The sequence below is a fragment of the Zalophus californianus genome, chromosome 12, assembly GCF_009762305.2.
Source record: "Zalophus californianus isolate mZalCal1 chromosome 12, mZalCal1.pri.v2, whole genome shotgun sequence".
NCBI classification, from domain to species: Eukaryota; Metazoa; Chordata; class Mammalia; order Carnivora; family Otariidae; genus Zalophus; species Zalophus californianus.
The window spans coordinates 2,209,509-2,221,514 of record NC_045606.1 but is presented as its reverse complement, the minus strand read 5'-3'; the positions used below and the strand labels follow the sequence as shown (position 1 = coordinate 2,221,514).

The 12,006-nt window shown below is 59.0% G+C and overlaps 1 protein-coding gene across 1 annotated transcript in view; it reads left to right on the top strand.

Annotated features, from left to right (window-relative positions):
- The window catches only part of PKD1L1 (polycystin 1 like 1, transient receptor potential channel interacting), a 100,003-nt gene that overhangs the window by 18,677 nt on the left and 69,320 nt on the right, over window positions 1–12,006 (top strand). Inside the window, exons 9-16 of the mRNA XM_035723181.1 lie at window positions 2,050–2,271; window positions 3,254–3,414; window positions 4,930–5,217; window positions 5,919–5,984; window positions 8,095–8,256; window positions 9,063–9,140; window positions 10,409–10,551; window positions 11,613–11,733. Coding sequence (XP_035579074.1) covers window positions 2,050–2,271; window positions 3,254–3,414; window positions 4,930–5,217; window positions 5,919–5,984; window positions 8,095–8,256; window positions 9,063–9,140; window positions 10,409–10,551; window positions 11,613–11,733 — 1,241 coding nt within the window. The remainder of the gene's footprint in view (window positions 1–2,049; window positions 2,272–3,253; window positions 3,415–4,929; window positions 5,218–5,918; window positions 5,985–8,094; window positions 8,257–9,062; window positions 9,141–10,408; window positions 10,552–11,612; window positions 11,734–12,006) is intronic.

The window sequence follows — 12,006 nt, the reverse complement described above, 5'->3', positions numbered from 1 at the left end:
AGGGGGGCTCTCGGGGGCACCGCTGTAGGAGCCCCACTGTCCCTTCCCGAGGCTCCACCCTCGCGACCTAATCCCCTCCCAAGACCCCCGTCCCCACACCGTCACACCGGGTGTTAGGTTTCCACATTTTAGAGGAACGCATTCAGTCCTTGGCAAACATGTTATGCTGTGGTTAAAATTCTTGCTGTGCTGTATGGGGGCTTGATCTCCGAGTGTCCCACATCCCTTACTGTTGGAGGTCCCTGGCGCAAGCCTCGGTCCCCTTCACCATCCACATGCCCTCCCTGGCGGCCTCACCCAGTTTCCTGATGCGGACGTGATCCACGTGATAGTCACCTCGAGCATGGATCCTCCACGGATGCCATCCAGAGCCCATGGCCTGGGAGCGCACATCCTCTGTGGACACCGCCCCTGCGCCGTCCCCTCGAGCATATGCATCCTGCGTCCAGGTCATTCTTGGCCTCCAGGCTGGGTGTCCCACCATCTTTGCAGCCTTCCCATCTCTGCTGACAGAAGGATCCTTCCCATCGTTTGGGCCAAAACCTTGAGCAGCTCTCTTTTTCTCTCCCACTTCTCGGCCAGTCTGTTGGGAAAACACATTGGCCCCGTCTGGGCTGAGTGGCATCTTGGGCTTCCTTCCGTAAGGTCTCCTCCCTGGTCCCTGTGGTGCTCCCGACCGCCATCAGGCCGTTCTTCACAGAGTGGGTGGACGGAGTCTTTTAAAGCCCTTATTGTCACCACCCCGCCTCCTTCCATCTGCGCTCAGACATCACATGCCCAGGGAGGCTTCCGATGACCCCATTGACGGCGATGACAATCCCGTGCTGACCCTGCGGTGTCTTTTCCCATAGCCCCTTCTCCCTGTGACATCCCATACTCACTCACGTCCTGCGGTCACCATCCGTGCTCTGGCCCGGCTAGAATGTTCGCTGAGGACGGCAGGGCCGTGACTTGGCATATCGCTGTGCCTGGCACATAGTGGGTCCTCAAGCAGTATTCCAGAAAAGTTAGAGGAGCTACTTTGTTCTCTTCACCCCATGAGCACGGACATTTGCTGCGTCCCGAGTGCGGGCTTTGGTGGAGGCGAGAGGCGGCCCGTTGGACTCGCTGGTCATACGCATGTGTTCTGGACAATGCACATGGCTGGCTGTGTACTTCCCGTGCCCCGGCCGCAGGAGACAGAGTGGGGTCTTGTTCACTCTGCACCCTCCCCTGAGAGCCCTGCATGGCGCCCACGAACAAGAGTTCAGTGTGTGTTTCCTGAAACGGGCTGAGTCTGCTCCCTGGGAGCCCTGGAGGAGGGCTGCTCCCCCCACCCCCAAGGGTCTGAACTGGCCTGGTGCCGACCAAGCTCCTACAGGCTCTGGAAACAGGGAGGTTTAGAACCAGCGCCCGAGTTCTGGTTGCTTACAGTCCAAAGAGGGAAATGAACTTGGAGGAAGGAGCAGCAGTATAGACTTTGGGGGTGCCGTGTGGGGTCCCTGCCCCTGCTCAGCCCACACTTCCTTCTTCCTCGCACCTCCTGGTGGGGCTGCTGGTCACGGCGTGTCCGCCCAGAGTAGGACCTGCTCCAGGCAGGGACTGGGGCCGGCTTCTTGGCTGTTGAGTGCAGTGACGACTGTCACAGGGAGGAAGGCTGTGCGTGGGGGAGGTGCTGGGCGCCCATCTCCTGGCTGGTCCACCTGCGCCCCAGGACGGGCAGCTCCTGCGGACTCGGCCTTCCCACAGTCAGAGGCAGCGTGCTCCTTGGGGGCTGCAGAGATGCCAGTGGAGGTGGGAGGTGGCATGCGTGGGGTCGGGAGGATTAAGTGACCAGAGCAGGGCCCCGAGCCAGTGAGCCAGGCGGGGCAGGGCCCGGCCCCTCACCTTGGCAGCCCTGCTCCAGTGTTGGAAGCTCCCACCTCACCGCCATCAGAGAATAAGGGAAGCATCGTGTCTCCCGGCCCGCCTGCTCCCCTGGGGCCCCAGGAAAGCCCCATGAGTGGCCTGGGGGTGGTCACCTGGCTGCCGGAGCAGGTGCATTCAGTCCCGCGGTGGCTTCTTCCACAGTTATCACTGGACATGCACGGCGGCCAGCAGCCCCGGGCACTCGTGCTTCGCTGCCTCCTCCCCACGCAGCCTGGGTGCTGGGGCTCCCTCCCTGGCCTTCCCTGCAGACTCGCTCAGCGACAGCTATGACCAGTTTCTCGTGACGCTGACGGTGTCCAGCGCCGGCCGGAACTCTACAGCGGCGCAGGTGTTCCTCTCCCCTCGCCCGGACTCGGCTCTCAGGTACCGCCTGCCCCTCGCTTCCTGTAGGCCAGGTCCGAGGGGTGTGCCCTTCTATGCCCTGCCCGGCAGGTGGGGGAGCCACCTGAGGGGCCTGCTGAGGAGAAAGGGGGCTGACCAGCGAGGTGGGGAGACCCCGCTCTCACCTGGCCCCGGGGCAGAGCCCTCCAGGCGAATGCTGACGTGTGGGGGCTCCAAGGAGGAGGTGCCCCTCCATCACGCAGCTGCCCCAGGACAGGGGTCTGCTCTGGGGCTGGGGCTGGACAGAGGCTAAGGTGTCACGGGGCTGGGCCAGTTGTGATGTGGGGGCAACACCGGGCGCGGGGAGCAGGGACATGCTCCGACCGCAAACCGGACCTGCGACATGGAGGCCGGGCTAGCACCCGAGTGAGGGCCTCGCTGAGCCGCAGACACTGGACGCAGACTGGTGTGTGCCACAGCTGCTCTGTACGCCCCCAGGGGGGCAAGCGGGACACCTGGAAGGACTCGGGCGAGCAGGGCTGCTCCCGTACGTGGACCCTGCAAGGGGTCTGGGCAGTTACCATCGCCTTGTTGTATACAGACAGCTCAGCGTTAAAAGTGCGGAGACCAGGGTGGGTTCTGGAAGGCTGTGCCTGGCCGGGACCAACACAGAGGAGAGGACGTGTGCTGTGACATCGAGGTCAGACAGATGTCTCTGGTGGAGACCCCCCCGCCGCGGGGTTCAGGTTCAAGCCCATGAAAAATACGTCTCAGCACACAGGATTGGGCACCTCTCCAAGGTCCAGACAGACCCAGGCCACCTGCACGTTTTAAGGCTCCTGATGTGTATTAAAAGTGGAGGAATCCAGGTTCCAGCCTGGCTCAGTCGATACAGCACGTGACTCTTGATTTCGGGGTCATGAGGTCAAGCCCCATGTTGGGTGTGGAACCTACTGTAAAAAAAAATTAAAAGTAGAAAGTCTGGTGCTCTCCCTAAAATCTCCAACCTGGTTTCACGGTGCAGATTCGTCCACATTTCCTGGGTCAGCTTTAAGGACATGTTTGTTAACTGGAATGAGGAGCTTTCTTTTCAAGCCAAGTGTGATGAGTGTGGTGAAGGGCTCCATCTGTCTTACTCCTGGGACCTCTTCCTGGTCAACGCGACAGAAAGGACCCGAATGGAAGGTAAGGTTGTAGCTGCCTTCATTTTACTAACTCAGGGGAGGACTCGGGTATTCGGAGATCGCTGAAAATGTGCAGATGCTGACTCGTCCGGACCAGTGTTCCTGGTCGTGCCCAGCACACCCCCAACCCCTCTCCTTTATGCTCACGGGGATGGAGATGCCTGGATGCTGTGGCTCAGCCTCTTGCACATGAACCCGGACCCAGGACTTGCCTCTGTCCCTCGCGGCTCCTGCTGTCCTTGGGGCTACTCCTTGCCCTGGCTCTGCAACCCGAGACTTCAGGCACTTCTCTGAGACGTGGTTTTCTTGGGTGGGTGGGGGTCCTACCCAAGAAAGGCAGGGCAGTGGCCATGTGACATGAGATCACGTGTGAGAACATGCCAGCTCTGGGGTGGGACGTGGCCTGGGTGTGAACCAGGAGGGAAAGGGGTTCTCGTCGGTGGCATCTGTGAAAAGAGAGATGATTGTGAATGGCAGACAGTGGAGCTTTGGTTTCCGAGCTGGGTCCAGCTGGTTCCTGGGACAGAAGCTTGTGCCCAGCCCTCAGAGACCCACACTTATTTATTCTGAATCCATTCCATGGGGCTGCACAGAGCTTCCATACACGGGCTCTGAGTGCAGCTGACCTCACAGCGAGGGGGACAGGAACACATGGGGCCATTTTTATTGTGCCCTTCTTTGCAGGGGAGCCGTTCCCACATTCTTGATGTAATGGGGTTTTCGAGAAGCAAAGCCGGTGGGGAATGCATGGGAGGAACTGGCATGAACACCCGTTGGTTAAACTTGCAGCCAAGCCAGTGACTGTCCGAAGACCATGGGTCTCCCTTTAATGTCACAGAATCTGGCTCTGTGACGGCAGTGAGCACAAGCTCACTCTAGCGAGATGTCCTTGTGTTACATCCGTAAAAATGTTCTCTTTGTCGTTCATCCTTTCTCATAAATTATACCAGTGCTCTTTAGAGTTGTTGCATGAGATGTGGACAGGTGAGTGGGGGTTAGGAGCCCCACGTACCCAGAGTGTGTCTAGAATAGGCGTGAATCACCGTGCCAGGTGTGCAGGTGCAGGGGGAGCCCGAGGTGAGCAGATCCCAGGGGAGCTACACCAGCCACCCTCCTGCTTCCGGTGGGGTGGTCCGCCTGCCTCTGGGGGAGAACTGTGCCCAGTTCTCAGACGTGTCCTTCTCAGATGTGGATCACGTTTGTTAAAACGGCATGCTGATGTAATCGTAGACCTTTTTGTTTATTTATTATTATTTTTAAAAAGATTTTATTTATTCAAGAGAGAAATGGAGAGCACAAGCAGGGGGAGCAGCAGGGGGAGAGGGAGAAGCAGGCTGTCTGCTGAGTGTGGAGCCCGATGTGGGCCTCGATCCCAGGACCCTGGGATTATGACCTGAGCTGAAATCAACAATCAAGACGCTCAACCAACTGAGCCACCCACACTCCCCCATAGACCTTTTTAAACCACATAGTTTTTCTGGTCCGAACGTCTCACCCTGTCCCGTGTTTGTTCAAGTTCCCCTTTGTAGAACAGTGGGGCTGCTGGGCGCCGCCGGACTGGGGGCCGTTTCGAAGCTGCCAGAGTCCAGCGCACCGTCCACGGAGCCGAGCTGGCTGGAGCCGCATGCAGTGGGCACACCATCTTCACGGGAGCCATCACCACACACCCGGGGCCTGACGGGGAAACCCTCCTCGGGGCCCGCGGTTGGCTGGCACCGGGTCCCTGCTGCGGGTGACCAGGGGTCCCCGGGACCCACCCCCCCTGGGAGGCCGTCCCCCCAGAGCCCGTGCCCTTCCCCCTCTGGTAAGTGCCGCTGTCCTGTCATGTCCGCCCGGCTTGTGGGATGCTCCTAGGGTCTCAGGGCCTTCCTCTCTAACTGCAAACCCTGTCCAGGCTCTGACAGCCGTCTGTGCACACGGCCTCCTTCCCAGCCACCAGTCCCTTCACTCTACCCCTGGTTTTCAGGCTGCCCAGACACTGTTTCTGTGCCCCAGAAGTCGAGGGAGGAGCTCGTTGTCAGGGAGCAAAGTTCTGGCCCAGAATCCGCCCGTCCCTCATTGTGCCTCCCCAGTGACGGCATCAAGACTGTGCTTTCCCTGGGCTGCAGCCTGGCAGATGCCACCCCACACTGGGGCCCCCGGGGCTCAGGGCAGCCGCCGTGTGGGGCCGGGGACGGGGCCGTGACGTCTGCAGCAGGACACGCTTGTGTCCACTTCCGTCCTGAGAGGAAGGAGCATGAGGCTCTCCGAAGGGGCATTGGGAACTTGGAGAGCGCGGGGTCCTGGCCTCAGCCCTGCGCCCAGCAGCTGGCTTATCCCACGGAAGCCGCACACCCAGACACCGGCCTCCTCCACTGTCGCGGTGACACGGTGACACGCGCAGAGCCAACTGTGCACTCGACACTCAGACCTGGGCAGCCCGTGTGCGCCGTCAGGAGCGTCGTATGGACTTCAGGGGAGTCTGTGGCTTTAAATGACATGTCACGGTTTTCTCCTCCTGTGTAGATTTTGAAGCCTATTACAGTGATATTCAGGAAGCCGTGCCGACCAGAGGGAGACGGCCCGCCGACTGTGAGTCTGTGATTGGGGCTCCCCGTGTCCCCGCGCCAGTCCAATCTCCGAAGCCTCTGAAATCAGGAATTGCCCCTCTGCTCCCCCACGTCACGAGCTCCCAGAGACGCAGGGCACCATCTGACCCGCATCTTCTAGCTCACCCACTGCTGCACTCCAGGTCCCCTGTGCTTCAGAACCCCAGGTAGCCCCAGGCCCACAGGCAGGCGCTGCTGGTCCGTGAGTGAGCGATACAGAAGACACCCCCTTAGCGCCCTTTCCGGGATGCCACCGTGGAGCGCTGCCTCCTGTCCGGTCGGCTTCTGTTTCTTCCTCTGTCCCCTTTTTCTTGTCTCGTATCCCCTCGGATCCTGTGGCAGCCCAGCATATACTTGTCCTGCTTGAAGCAGGTGCATGTGGTGCCCGCAGCTCTTTCCCTGGCTGTCTGGCTCTAGCTCTCCAAGGACACGTCCAGGGCAAGTGTGGACCCCCATCCCAGACGATCATGGTGCGTGGAACCCTGGCAATACAGCAAGCGTGTTCTCGAATGGACAGATGCGTGGTTGGTGGATGACGTATCTGTGGACAGAGGAGCTGGACGGTCGGTGGACGACGTGTCTGTGGACAGGCGCTGGACGGTCTGTGGACGACGTGTCTGTGGACAGAGGCGCTGGGCGGTCAGTGGACGACGTGTCTGTGGACAGAGGCGCTGGGCGGTCAGTGGACGACGTGTCTGTGGACAGGCGCTGGACGGTCTGTGGACGACGTGTCTGTGGACAGAGGCGCTGGGCGGTCAGTGGACGACGTGTCTGTGGACAGAGGCGCTGGGCGGTCAGTGGACGACGTGTCTGTGGACAGAGGCGCTGGACGGTCTGTGGACGACGTGTCTGTGGACAGAGGCGCTGGGCGGTCTGTGGACGACGTGTCTGTGGACAGAGGCGCTGGGCGGTCTGTGGACGACGTGTCTGTGGACAGAGGCGCTGGGCGGTCTGTGGACGACGTGTCTGTGGACAGAGGCGCTGGGCGGTCTGTGGACGACGTGTCTGTGGACAGAGGCGCTGGGCGGTCTGTGGACGACGTGTCTGTGGACAGAGGCGCTGGGCGGTCTGTGGACGACGTGTCTGTGGACAGAGGCGCTGGACGGTCATGGAGGATTTGACCGTGGAGTCTGCTCTGTTTTCACCGGCATCCTCTCCTGCGTCTGTGGTTTCTTCATGCCTGTCCATGCTCTCTCCTGTGCCCGCTCACGTGTAGAGGATGCCTCCACGCTCACAGCGGGCGCCTAGTAAATAACACCGAATGAAGAAAAAACACTATATAAATAAAATTGCCTGACGGCGACTGACTCACAACGGGGAGGTCGCGTTCTCCCTGCATCCTCTACCTGTGGCTCCGCGTCTGGAGCCAGCCGGCCCTCCGCGGTGTCGCGACGTGCTGTGTGCTGGACCTCGCAGGAGCCCTTCCTCGGTCTCTGCTCCCTGCCTGCTGCCTACACAGACAGCCCCGGCTGCTTTCAGGGCACTCCCAGACCCTCCTGCCTCCAGGCCAGTCCTGGGCGGATTTTTGGTACTTTCTCCCATCTGGTTTCCTTCTTTCCCATCTCCTCCAGCCACATCGCCAACTGCTCTCCAGTGTTCACTCCAGAGCCTCTGTCTGCACCTCACCCCCCAGGGGCCCCTCCCACCCATGGCCCACAGCCCACCGGCTCTAAGCCGGCCCCTTCCCCTGCCCCCCACCCCTCCTCACGCCCTGCTGGGACTGTCTTCGCTCACGGTCACCTGGCTCCCTAGTCTGGAGGCAGCCAGTGTCATCTGGTTTGCTGGGTTGACTTGCTCTGCTGGGCCCTGGCAGCCGGGCCCCTGTCACTCTGCTGAGCGGATCTGCCCTGGACCGGCTCCCGGGCGCAGCGAGCAGGGTATTTGCTGAGCAGTTGAGGATGGGGCAGGAGGGGATAGGCCATCACACCACCCACCGCGCGGTGACAAAGGACAGCTCTGGAGCGTGGGTGGTTGCTGAAGACATTATTTCGATATGACGCATCCAGCAACACTGGTGCAGTTATGAATTAATATTTCAGAAGATCATTGGCACTTGCTCCCTGACCATGTGTTGGCTTGCCTTGTCTTCCTAGGGGCTGATGCCAGCCTCCCGGGAGCAGGCCCAAGTTCAAGTGCTGACGGGGACAACCTGCTGGGCCCCTCGGCCCCCCTGGCCGCTGCCAGGCCCACCCTCACGGTGGACTGGCCCAAGTCCCCGGTCGGCCGCGCTCGTTTCCACGGCTACACCTCCTCTGGTAGGAGCCCTCTCTTCAGATCCGGGGTTTGCAGCCGGTTCACAAGCATTTGGGGACCAGCCCCTCTGTTTTTTCTGCAACATTTCCTTTCGGTAGAGAAGTCCTCAGGGTCATCGTGCCTTTTCTACTTGCGTGTGTCCCTCCGTGGACGCAGGCAGAGGCTCTTTATCAAAGCCCGAATGTGCCTCTGGAGCCCGCCAGGAGCCACATCTGCAGACGCACCCCGGTGGAGGCTCTGGGCCTCCCCTGTCGTCAGAAGGCTGCCTCCTCCCCCTTCCCCGCCCCGCCCCTATTTTGGGAAATGACGGTTTCCCCTTGAGACCACCAGCCTGCGTTTCGGGGTCAGCCTCTGCCCGCTAAGGAGGGGACCCGGTCACCAGTGGGCAACAGCCACACCCAGATTTGAGAAATGGTTCAGTCTTCAAGGCGAAAAACTCTCTTTGAAATGCCTTAATCATGCCTCATGGACAAAGTCAGTGTGTCAGCGAGCCAGGTTGGACGTGGAAGCCACCACAAAGTGTACAGCGTGAGCTCCCACCAGCATTCTCTTGTTGTTGGGAGCCAAGTGTGACCCAGGAACCCCCCCACCCAGGCCCCAGCTCAGGGTCGCTGCCCTCAGACAGGGGAGGCCAGAGGGGAGCCTCCAGCTCTGTATAGAGGGTGGGTGGGAAACATCTGGGGGCATTTGCAGGTAGGAACAAGCCTGTTCCACGGGAGTAGGGGGAAGCCAGCACAGAAGGGGTCTATCTGCCCCCTGCCCTGCAGAGCCCGCTGATGGCCCTCTCCCTGTGGCCTCTTCTCCTCAGGTATCACAGGGCACACGGTGACGATAAAGCCATTCTCCCTGAGCCCTGGGGACACATACGTCCTGCAAGCCTCTGTGGGTACGTTACACGCTCGGGGACCTGGGGCATGGGAGGATGAGGGTTTTCATTATATTCAGATTTTTTCTGGAAATTGCAGCCACTTCTGACCTCCCGGGCTCTTTTCCCAGAGCGTCCTGAGCCCCCCTCGGTACCCCCCGGCCCGCAGTGCTCATTCTTACCTCCTCCTGTGTTTCTGATCCTTATGGGATCAGGTGGGGGTTCGGGTCACGGTAAAGGTTGAGATGGTGGCCTTTAAAAAAACCCGGAACGGGGTGCATGTTTATTTGATTTCTCCAAGACAGCTGTGTATGTTGATTCTTTCCCTGAATTGGTTGATAATCCCGATGCATATATGAAACCCAGGGAGGTGGAGGTGTTTGTGGGGTCCGTGTACGTCAGCCGCACATTGCCCCGGCGCCCTGCTCTGCCCCGCTTCCGGCCTTTCCATGACTCAATCACCTCTTCCTTTTGGGGCAGTTTTGGACCTTCTGCCCCATTTCTAGCGGTTTTTAGTTCCATATGACAAGCGCAGACGATCCGACAGTTCATAAGCACAGAGGGGTTGGAGTCAGAGTCCACATGTTTGGGCTACTTGAAACCCCTGGTGCATTTCTAGGCTTGTCTCCCACGTCACCTTCCTCTCATGAGAAGCATGAGGCCGATGTCTGTGGGAAACCCCTCGGTAGGGCCCCTGGGGTCCCCGAGCTTTGTTCTCTTGTTCTTTCCCCTGTCTCTGCCGACAGCTCAGCAAACGTCCATCTGCCCATCCCACGGTGCGTTCAGAAACGGACCCCCGGGCCCCTGTGTTTGGCACGAGAGAGACAACACTGCTTTTGCTTTCACAAACACGGCAAAGCAAACCTTTGGCCCTCCCTGCCATTGCTGCTATTTGTCCAAGTGATGAGACTGGGGGCCGTTTTCTTAGGCAGGTCTCACTCTTTCCAGGTGGGGGAGACTCAGCCTCTGCGTGGGAGGCCCGGGGTGTCCCCGCGTGTCCCCACTCATCTCCCCGTGCCCCCTGCCCCCAGCAGCAGCACTCACCCCCTGGGCTCCTGCACACACTGGGCCGAGCCATGGAGCAGCCACTCCCTTCTCTTTGACTTGACCTCGTGATGGGCTCCTTGGCTGCGTCCCCACGTCCTGTGCCCTCCAAAATCCTGCGGAGGGCGAGTCACGTGGATGACCGGCTCCACACCCTGACAACCGCCCGGGGTGTGCTGTGAAGACATAATCATGCTGCTGTCTTTCTCCAGCGTGGGTTTTAATCCTCGCCCTCCTGTCTGTAGCTTCCCCGCACCACTTACTGGGGAGAGCTCAGCTGTACATGACGCTCAATCCGGCTCCACGGGACGTGGCCTGCCAGGTGCAGCCACACCGCGGCCTCGAGGCTCACACCGTCTTCAGTGTCTTCTGCATGTCGGGGAGACCGGTACGCTTGGCCACCCTGAGTCTGTCCCAGAGGCTGGGGTCAGAGGCCGTCCTCAAGGGGTGGCCAGCAGTCTGGGGAGATGCCATGGGACGCGAAGCCTCATCCCGGGGTCTGGCGGCAGGAGAGCCGTGACATTGCTCCCCACCCTTTCAGGGACACACCGCCCCATTCCTGTCCTGATCCTGCTCCGTCTCTCCGAAACCCACTACGTGCGTCCCTGGAGGGTCTGATCCTGGCCTCCCTCAGGCCCCAGATGCCCTGCTTTTTTTTATTATTACATTTTATTTATTTTTTAAGGTTTTATTTATTCATTTGAGAGAGAGAGAGAGCACAAGCAGGGAGGAGAGGCGGAAGCAGACTCCCCGCTGAGCACCCCCTCCCCCGACGCGGGGCTCAATCCCAGGACCCCGGGATCATGACCTGAGCTGAAGGCAGACGCTTCACCAACTGAGTCACCCAGGCTTCCCTGTTATTAAGTTTTAATTTTAATTACAGTGTAGTTCACATACAGTGCAGTATTAGTCTCAGGTGCACGGTACAGAGATTCAGCACTTCCCTACATCACCCTGTGCTCATCACGACAGGTGCGCTCCATCCCCCTCATCTGTTTCCCCATCCCCCACCCACCTCCCCTCTGTGACCCGCACTGTGTTCCTTGTAGTGAAGAGTCTGTTTTTTGCTTTCTCTCTCTTCCAATGCCCTGTTCTGACACCAAGAGTGATTCACATGAGCACCTCTTCCCCAATCCCCAGTCTGTATCCCCTTCACCCCAAGGAGGCCCAGGGATCTGTGTCTCTGTGGCTAGGAGAGCACACAACCCCGACTGACAGATGCAGCCCCTGTGTGGGGTAGTCGTGGCTCTAGGAGAGGGGCTCTGGAGGGGAGAGGTCACGCCACATGCATGTGCATTCAGGGACAAGATGTCAGTACCTGCCCCTGCCTGTCTGTATACGACACTCTCGGTTGGAGTGAAGGATGCAGGGGTGTGTATTTATTGGGGATGTAATTCACGGTTTATTCATCTATACACTGTTTTTTCCTCCACGTGGAACGGATCCTAGGACTTCCGTTACGAATTTAGTTATCAGATAGGAAATGCCTCCAAACGCACTCTGTACCATGGGAGAGACAGCCAGTATTATTCCATGCTGCCAGCTGGCGAGCCCTTGGACGATTATAAAGGTAAGTCAAGCCATGACTTTTTTGGGTGGCTGGCTGTCCTCACTTACCATCTTAAACCTTTCCCCCTGGCTCCCCAAAACAAGAAAATGTTAAAACTGTGTATTTAGAAAGTAAAATACTTATCTATTTGTCTTAAAAAGTCTCATGCCTTTTAGAGTAGGTGGATTACCTACTTTTTAAAATTTTTTTAAGAAAGATTTATTTTTATTTGAGAGAGAGAGCACATGAGCAGGGGGTAGGGGTAGAGGGAGAAGGAGAAACAGGCTTCCCACT